Here is a 10069-nt window from a genome sequence, read left to right as displayed (position 1 = left end):
GATGCTCGAGATGGTTCAAGTTCGTATAGCAACAGGCGTGACCAGAGTGGTTTGAACGGCTGTTGTACTGCGATGTGGAAAGCAAATGGAAAAACTACCACATTATCACTTTTCCTGGATAGTCTCTTTCCAAAAACAGAAGATCACATTAAGTGGAGGAACTGTTTTGGAAGAGACTGTGGACCTGTCATCTGACAGTTACTGATCAAGCAATCAATCAATCATGCCCTGTAGCACAGTTTCTTCCTTAGCCATTAACACAAGGTCATCTGTATATTTCACAGTTTGAATAATTTGCCCTCCTAATCTGAAGTCTCCGAGCCCATCCAGAACTTCCTTGGTAAAGTATTCGCTGTACAAGTTGAACAGAATTGGCGATAAACAGCATCCTTGTCGAACTCCCCTTCCAATCATGACGTGTATATATAATTTTTAACAGGCAGTATAAAACAAGTATAGAATTTTTGAACATGTAGGCCTACACTGACACACCACAGAGACTCACGACACAGTAATATCATTTTCCAACTGAACACTTGCGGTTATAGTCCTCACGTAACATCCTCTTTGACGAGAGGATGAGTCTGTAATTTAAAATTGCTAGTGGTCCTCGTCAGCGCAGTCATTGTCAGGTCCGAGTCCCGCGAGAATCATGATCACATTTTACTGTCTCAAATTCGAGACTCCCCCAACCTGAACGGGCAGGTACCCGTATTTATATCCCTCCCGAACAGGGTGGCCCGGCTATAACCTGAGGCACTGGGTCACCTTTTCGTCACCTTCTACAACTCGCAGGGCTGCATTGGAGGTATTCGACCCCGCCTTCACATGGGCAAGAACTGTCGGTTATTCTGGGTTCCTCGTTATATAGCGTCGGAGAGGACTCATGGAAAACACCGTTTCCAGGGAAATGTGTTTGCGTTGCCCAGCAAAGGGTTGTTTGCCACGAATCTGTTACCCTAGCAATGGCATTGTCACTTTGATTTTCTTCCGCGGGAACGTATTTACTGAGCCGTTACCCAGTAATGGATGTCCCTTGTGACGTCAATATTCCGAATTTTGGGGGTCATGTCACAACATAAAATATTTCTCTAAGAAAAAGGAAATAAGGCAGTAAAGGAGGTAAACACTTTCCCTTTAGAAAAGAGAACGAAGAAAAGATTGTTTTTGGGTGCTACATGAGAAACATGACTGCTAACTAAATAACTAACTCCATGGAGTTGAATCCTTCTTGAGAAACCATCAGTTGCTTATTTACTCTGGAGTTTTTCAAAATTGTATGGAATCCGAAAGTTCATTACTGTGTCCACAAGAGCCAGTTATTGTCCCTATCCTAAGCCAGATGAGTCCAGTCCATATCACCCCATCCTATTTGTCTAAGATTCTTTTTATTAATATACTCCTACCTACCCTAGTGGCTTATTTCATTCTGGCTTTCCGCCAATATGCTGTATGCATTCATCTTCTCTCCATGCGTACAACTTACCAAGCCCATCCTATACTCTTTGAGCTCTTTCAGTCGATCATTCAAATTACGTATATTCGTATATTTTGTAAAGACCGAGGTACTTGACCCATACATTCGAAGAAGATTCTTTCCGGTCAAGAGGCCCTAAGGATTATGGTTTCTCTAACATAGATAGTGGCATGTGGTAAAATTCTGATTACGTAAATGAATATTCCCCTTAATGAAATTGCGAATGTGCAGCCGTATAATTCTCCATTGGTCTCTATGCTAATCGATACGGTAGCGAAGCTAAGTGAGCAATACAGTGAACGCAGAGGTCGGCAGTAGGAGCAGAGATTTTGACAACGTAGGAAATTTCGGAAATTTAATTTGTGGGGCTACCAGCATGTAATGGATTTCACCAATGAACTTCCCCCGGATGCGGTGTTATTATTAACTATATGTAACAGGTAGGCATCGAGATCTGTGTGCGTGTTCATACATAATACAAATTAATCAAATTAAATCTACAAACAAAAAAATAAAACTGCAATTTCCTTGGTTGTAGAGTAGTCACCACAGTGGCGATCTCAGGTTCAATAAAACATGTAATATCTGAGGTTTTCACGGCGGTGACTATGAAGCATGCCGTCTTCTGGATGGGATGCAGTGTAGATCTTGTGTGAACCGACGTTTCAGAGGAACGTATCGCCTTCATCCGCGAACGAGGAACCAGCTTGTCTGCAGCCACCTGTTCACGCTGGTTCCTTGCTCACGATTTTTCTTACCCTGAAGATGGAGACGATACGTTCCTCTGAAACGTCGGTTCACACAAGATCTACATGGCGCCACATCCCAGAAGACGGCATTCTTCATTAAAACATAATAAAGACATTGGTAGGCTACAATTATGACAATTCGTAAGATTATTATAATTCTTGATTGTATTTATGGAACCGTTTAAATATTCTGGGGGCTCGCTGTGTTGTTTCATTTACAGGGAAAGTGCTGAACTGAGAGCATTAAGGGCGATGACGGGAGATTTTCAAGCGTACGGGTAAGCGATATGATCAGGTTCCATGTGTCGTTGGGAAACGAGCAAATTCTGTCATGCTTTATCCTCTAAACAAGATCGGGTGATGGCATCTTCGGAGACGACGCTTCCGGATTCCATCAAGAAGGCTGTGACAGCACTCTTACGCCGCCTGAGCACAGACAGGACCGACACTGATCGTCTGCCGCACCGAAGGAAGTGTGAGTCGATGTTGGTGGTGATTGCGTTCGTATTGGTGACAGCCTCAAGTACGTTGTGAGATATGCTCCTATCCATCGTTGTGTTTGCAGCTTAACAGAAAATTGTGAATTCCCAAGGCATTTAATTATGTAATATCACTTTTTTTTTCACTGGAGCTACAGCCCTCATTTGGGCCTAGGCCTACCTCCATGAACTCCGTTCACTTCGGTTTACTAGATCTTACACATAAGGTAGGACTCCTTGGGCGGGTGATCAGCTCGTCACAAGGCCTCTACCTGTAGACAAACACAGAAAAACGCACACAAACATCCATGCCCTGAGTGGGATTCGAACCCACGATCCCGGCTTCCGAGCGAGCGAAGACAGTGCATGCCTTAGACCGCTCGGCTACCGTGACCGGCAATATCACATATACTTTTTACTATTGGGCTACTAGATTGTATTCAGTAGTTTACGCATAATTCTGCCGTTTAATGCAATCAATACAGAGGACAAAGTAACGCCCTCTAGCATATACACTGTCAATTCGCCACACTTAATCTCTCTCGTACATACATATCAGCGAAGAAACCCACCCACTGAAGGGCAAGTCTCTCAGTGTGCTTGCTCAATTTTCCAGTGCAGGAAATTACGTATATACCTATGGTTCTATAGCTCTTTGTTGGGAATTGGCCGCTTTTCAGGTTATCGATCCTATATGCAGTCGGTAGGACCATTTGGACAGGGGATCAGCCCGTCGCAAAGCCTCTACCTATACAAAGAACCACAAGCACACAGACATCTAACCCTTGAGTGGGATTCGAAACCATGGCCCCAGCGTTCGAGCAGGCGAAGACGGTTCAAGCCTCAGACGGCGCGGCAGCTGTGATCGGCGCAGCAAAGTAATGGCCTCCATAAAACATTTAAACGCATGCCGCATGGAGTTCACCAAAGTGGGAATTTTAATTTATATGAACACTAATTAAAGGACTAAATTTTATTTGTGGCTTTTCAAGACGATGTCAGTATCTCATGACCACCTCTGTGGTCTAGTGGTCAGAGTTCCTGGCTACAGATCCAGATGTCAGGGTTCGATTCCCGGCCTTACCAGATTTTATTATAAGTAGTGGGTCTAGAACGGGGTCCACTCAGCCTAGTGAGGATGGTTGAGGAACTACTTAAATGGAAAAGTAGCGGCTCCAGTATATAAAACTGAAATTAACGGCCGTGGGGATTTATTGCGCTTACCACGCGAAACCATCTATCCGCTAAATTTGGCAATAACTTTGCCGACAAGCGGCGGTCTCTCGGTTGGTATAGTTCGCTTGCGGACTAAAACCACGGAACTTATTATGTCTTGTTTGTAATTTGGTCCAGTCATAACAGTAAATAATCTCATATAACACACGATGACATAAAGAACAAAGCGCAAGACCGGCTGACCTGACACAGAGAGCGGGGTCGAAAGAAAACGAGCTAGCAGCCCCTTTTGTTTTCTGGGTTTTGGTTGCTGCAAAATATCTCACGTAAGAAGATGATATTTAAGAAGTGCTTTTGTTCTGCTGCAAGTCTAGTGTGAGTTCTACTAACATTTCTGTTGCGTCCTATGAATGCAAAGGAGCATTAAAAGGAGAGGTTTTCCACCGTATCTTAAATAAAACTGAAAGTACTGGTGAAGTTCGAGTATATTAATTCATATTCTTCATCTCAGTATTCACAAAATACATTTTGGTGTGTCCAGGTTACAGTGGGCCGGTCACGGTAGCCGTGCGGTCTAAGGCATGAACTGTCTTCACCCGCTCGAACTCTGGGATCGTGGGGTTGACTCCCACTCGAGGCATGGATGTCTGTGTGCGTTTATTCTGTTTCTGTAGTTCTGCGTGTAGGCAGCGGCCTTGCGACGGGCTGATCTCCGTCCGAGGGTTCCTACCTACTGTGTATAGGATTAATAAACTGAAGAAACGGCCAAGGTCCAACAAATGGTAGATAGATGGATAGACAGACAGACAGATAGATAGACAGACAGACAGATAGATAGACAGACAGACAGATAGATAAACAGACAGATAAACAGATAGATAGGCAGACAGATAGACAGATACATAGATAGATAGATAGATGGATAGATAGATCACAGTACAGGTCTGTCACAATGTTATTGTCCGTTCTTCTTGTGCTGATGCAGACTAGACAGAGCGGTCTCTTCGGTCTCGGAATGAATTCTGAGAGGGTTTCACTTCGAATCGAGGCTCAATGCGTCATGAAGGCGCCAGTCACCACAGTACAACGGGAGACGACGTAGAGAAACGAGAAAAAACTTGAGTGGTCATAGCGACAAATGACTGCGATTCCATTTCGCAAACCGTTGAAAATTCTTTTACTTTAAATATCTTTTCTCTCATATTTATTTAGTTATCTATTTTAAGTTTATTAACTTCACTGTCAGTGACTCAAGACTATAGTTCATATTGAATTGTAATGGATATGGAAAGAAAAGCTCGTAGAGTAGTTTAAGGAACTATTTCGGCATTTGCTTAGAGATGGTGAAGAAAATCACGAAAATTCTAAATCTCCTTGTTCCGTGTCCTGGCCGAGATTCGAACCAGGAAATAGTTAAAAACATTAAACCTGGAATGAAACTGCTAGGTTTGCTGCTGATGCACTGATGGTTGATCGGGTCACTGAAAACTAAAGATGTTATAGTTTACTGAAGAAGGGTACATTTTTAAAACAAAACCTAAATTCGCCTTCCTTCATTTTCATAATTTTGTAGACAAATAAATGACAAGGAATATTGGGAGAAAGCTCTTTTTTAATTCGCATAGTGGGGGGTGGGGTCCAACTGGATCCACTCGGCATTGCTGCCACTGATTGGCCTATTGTACCTGCCCCGGATGATTATGACAATGGAGAATTTGGTGGAATGAAGAGTGGCAGCTGAACTGAAGTACACGGAGAAAACCTGCCCCAGCGCCAATTTTTCCACCACAAATCCCACTTTACCAGACCTGGGCTCGAACCCGGGCCGCCGCGGTGGGAAGCCAGCAACTAACCGCTTGAGCTATGGCGCGGCCTTTCGGGAGAAAGTTACTTAGGACAGTGTAATTTCGGTTACTGGTCATGTAAGTGAATTGATGACAATTTGTACGTAAGCACTCGTGGCCTACTTCAGTATTTTTCAAGGGAGGAAGTAAAGAAACCCCTGTCTAGATCGCAGGTAATCCGCCCGAGATTCGAATCCAATCATCCAAAAAAAAAACTTGTATTAACGTCTCCCAGTCTCTCTAAATCTCTTTCCAACCACAGAGTTCTATTAACTAACACGTGTTTTTAGATTCACCGATCAGGAATTCTGAATTTCTATTGCCCTGTTTTCCAAAAATAGAAACATGCGACCCAGGTAATTCGGCCTTAAGTTAAAGACGAACAAGCACGTCACAGCCTCGTCATTACAAGGGCAAGTTCAAGTTCCACTGAATGATCCTGATAATGGAAGTTTAGCAGTATCCTTCAACGCTATTTATAGCATTTCACGACGTATTTCTATACATATGTTGAGTAGCACTGAACGGAAGTACAAATTGGGAACTGAAAAGAAAGAATAAGGAATACAAGTTGTCTTACGTCTAAGATACTACCCCAATATTGTCTGGGATCGTTGAGAAACCCCACAAAAGCCCTAAGCCAAGACCTGAAAAGACGCCCTTCGAATAGGAAGCAGAAGCCCTAACACTCGACGATGACGCCACGTAAACAAATCCGTGTTTCACTTCCAGCACCATATGCTTCCTTCCATTACAGAGAAACTAAACCGAGCCGCCTCCATAGACACCCTGCACCTGTCTCGCACAGCCAAACCCTGACTTTTACTGCGATGTTTATTTCACAATCATATCACATAATGCATCTGTTCTAAGGAAAAAAAAGAGGTAAAGCTACCTCTGTAACAGGCCGTGGAGGCCCACAGGATTGCCAGACGTCGAGACTCCCATATTTCTCTAGACAATCGGCCCACAGATGGCGGTGAGATTGTCGGCTTTAATCTTCGGCCGCCCTTTACACCCAGGAAGATTCCTGGTACTTATTTCTCTTGGAGGCTGTGTCGAATCCACGGCCATAGTGCGGTTGGTAGGATTAGGTAAATTTAAAAATCCAAAGACCAGGTCGAGAATCGAACCCGCAACCTTTCGCTTGTAGCATAGTGCCTCCATCAACTATGGTACCGCGTGTCCTACGTTCTAAGAATTGATTTTAAAATACTTTAACTTTCATTATGACTTCTAAAGGCTACTGGATATCAACTAAACACATTTACATATACTCGTACATAGCTCATGTACAGCTATTTTTAACTTTTGTCTCTCATTTGACTGAAGCTATAATTAAATGTATACTATACGAATTATTACGTGATGAACCATTTAAAAATACTGGCACTACAGCGCCAGTGGGCCTAGGCCTACCCCATGAACTTCTCCGTTCACTTCGGTTTTTCTAGATCTTACACATTCGGTAGGACTCCTTGGGCGGGTGATCAGCTCGTCGCAAGGCCTCTACCTGTACACAAACACAGAAAAACGCACACACAAACTAAACATCCATGCCCTGAGTGGGATTCGAACTCACGATCCCGGTTTCCAAGCGAGCGAAGACAGTACATGCCTTAGACCGCTCGGCTACCGTGACCGGCACGTATACACTTACCGGTCAGCAATATGCAATAAAGACTGAGTTTAAATAAAATGTTTGTACATACAATTTATATATAATCAACCGTCCATTACTAACAATAAACTAATAATAATGGCCGATTGTTGAAGTGCTTAATGCTTAAATCAACGTTTAGTAGTTATACTGCACATAAGTCATAGGTGTTAATAGCATATAACAGAAAATTCACATCAGTGGAGTTCAGCCGTAACCTGTGTAATTTCTCAAACTAGGATGTTCGTCGCAGTGTGTTGCACTTGGGGGGCACTGGGCAATTATACTGTGAATAAAACATCTCTAGGTCTACATCATTGTGGGAGAGTGATGTGTATCTTTGCGTCGTCATTAGGAAATTGATAGATTTTGTTTTCAACACGTTGTGCGACTCAAAATTGCCACACTGCGGACCTAAGCGAACGCACAGAAATTTAATTCCGTAAGGTTGACCACTCAACGCCGTGCCATAGCTCAGGCGGTTAGTCGTCGGCTTTCCACCGCGCCGGCCGGGGTTCGAGCCCAGGTCAGGTCATGTGGGATTTGTGGTGGAGAAAGTGACACTGGGGAAGGTTTTCTCCGAATACTTAAATTCTCAATTCTCATTCAACCGACTGCTCCACACTCATCATCTGTCATCCGGAGCTGGTAAATTGGCAAATTAGTGGCCGACGTACGTAGTGGACTCAGTCTCACCCACCCCAATAAACTAAAAATAAAAATTGACCATTCAAGGTATGACGTGCCTTCAAAAGTATTTTAGAATAGCTGAAACTATATTTACATGGAAACAATTACACATATTTTCAATCCGCAGCTACAGAGTGACAGAACATATATTTAAAAAGTGTACCGACTTTACTTTAATAGTGATATAATGACTATACCGATATTTAATTAAAATATAGAAGTCCCATGAGCGAAATATTGTACTCAAGTAACCTGACAGTTTCTTATAAAACTTCAAAATTATGAAATAATAAAACCACGACATGTCAGGAAGAACACTGTCACAAAAATATAAACAGTATGTTTCATGTGCTATGATCACTTAACGCAGTACAACTCACTGCCATCACCCTTGAAGTCAGTGCAACTCAAATTCGTCTAACTTAAAAGTGGTGCAATTCATTTTCACCATGGCTAATCACAAAATATTTCGGAGACGTTATCCATGAACGTAACTGAACTCACTGTCTTCACCTCTGAACCCAACACAATTCACGTCATGACCCCTGAACGTATCATAATATCGTGACCATGAACGCAAACTAATTCAGAGTCACCGTCCTTCAACATAGCATAATTTAGTACCGCCAAGCAAGTATGTCGCCAGCTATTACAGTCTGACGTTCTACGTCAGTACACGTGTACGGATCACCAGAACTTAATATTAGGCCGTGGTTACCGTGTTGTACGTTGAGAACTCTGTGTCGGGGGGACTGTGTGAGCGGTGTGGCTGTGCTACTGTGCTCCGACGAATTGTCTGCGGCGTAGTCCGTGGTGCTGTCCCTCCGGAGGCGCGGCTCCCCCTGCAGAGTCTGATGGTCCACACAGTCCTGACCCTGCGCCTCCTGGTTGTCTTTACGCCACGCTCGCCTTTCCTTGCTCCTACTCCCAGTGCGTGCGGCCCATCGGATCTGCGTTTAACACACGAAATCACTTACTTGTCACAGTCAGAGGTCTGTCCTCATGAGTAATATGAAATGTGAAGCCGTAGTGGCACCAGGAGTGCATCTGATAACCCACTCACGCTTCACATGTATACTCGTACATTTAGCATAAATTTTTTCCTTGGCACTACAGGCCCAGTGGGCCTAGGCCTACCTCCATGAACTTCTCCGTCTTCATAGATCTTATACATTCGGTAGGACTCCTTGGGCGGGTGATCAGCTCGTCGCAAGGCCTCTACCTACATACAAACACAGAAAAACGCACACAAACAAACTAAACATCCATTCCCTGAGTGGGATTCGAACCCACGATCCCGGTTTCGAAGCGAGCGAAGACAGTACACGCCTTAGACCGCTCGGCTACCGTGACGGGCTTAGCATAATTACATTTCATTTCTAACCACATGCGTTAATTATGGAAGTCAGTATTATATACTTCCGGAGACAAAATAATGGCATGGAGCAAATTTATTACTGTATTTCGTAATATACTGGTTGGCATTTCCGATTGGATTTGTTCAGAAGTTGATTAGGGAGAGGAGCCTCGTGTCTGGAATATCTGTGGCATTTTTCTGTTACTCCGTGAAAAAATTCGGCTAGTACTCTAAATTAATCACGCTCGTTATCATTATGCATCGACTGTACAAACCATAACCGTCTTTGCGTTTTTAGTTGGATGTTACAGAACGCCTGCAAGACACAGCTGTTGAATAAACTAATAAAGAAGTACATTCCGAACTACTTACATGACGTCACAAAACGCATTCCGTATTCGAGATTTATATTGTGGAAATAAAATCCTTACACAGGGTGTAACTGAAGGGTGCGCGCACATTTTCACCACGAGCTCCACTCACCAAACAAGAAAAAAATATTCATATCAACTTGGGTCCGGAAATACACTTATTGAGATTTTTGACACCATCCTTTGTCTTGTTTTCTATTTAAAACACGTCTCTAAAAATAGGAAACATGTTAAGGAAGGTAAAAAGGGAAATCTCCTATATATAT

General features: G+C 43.2%; 1 protein-coding gene across 2 annotated transcripts in view; it reads right to left on the bottom strand.

The window, feature by feature from the left end:
• LOC111866625 (multiple C2 and transmembrane domain-containing protein) overlaps positions 1-10069 on the bottom strand; it is a 227876-nt gene that overhangs the window by 119626 nt on the left and 98181 nt on the right. For both annotated transcript variants that reach the window (XM_023855754.2, XM_033752355.1), the window contains exon 3: positions 8794-9025. In XM_023855754.2, coding sequence (XP_023711522.2) covers positions 8794-9025 — 232 coding nt within the window. The remainder of the gene's footprint in view (positions 1-8793; positions 9026-10069) is intronic.

The sequence above is a fragment of the Cryptotermes secundus genome, unplaced genomic scaffold (genome assembly GCF_002891405.2).
Source record: "Cryptotermes secundus unplaced genomic scaffold, Csec_1.0 scaffold967, whole genome shotgun sequence".
NCBI lineage: Eukaryota > Metazoa > Arthropoda > Insecta > Blattodea > Kalotermitidae > Cryptotermes > Cryptotermes secundus.
Note: the sequence above shows the minus strand (reverse complement) of the source record. Positions and strands in the feature narration are given on the sequence as shown.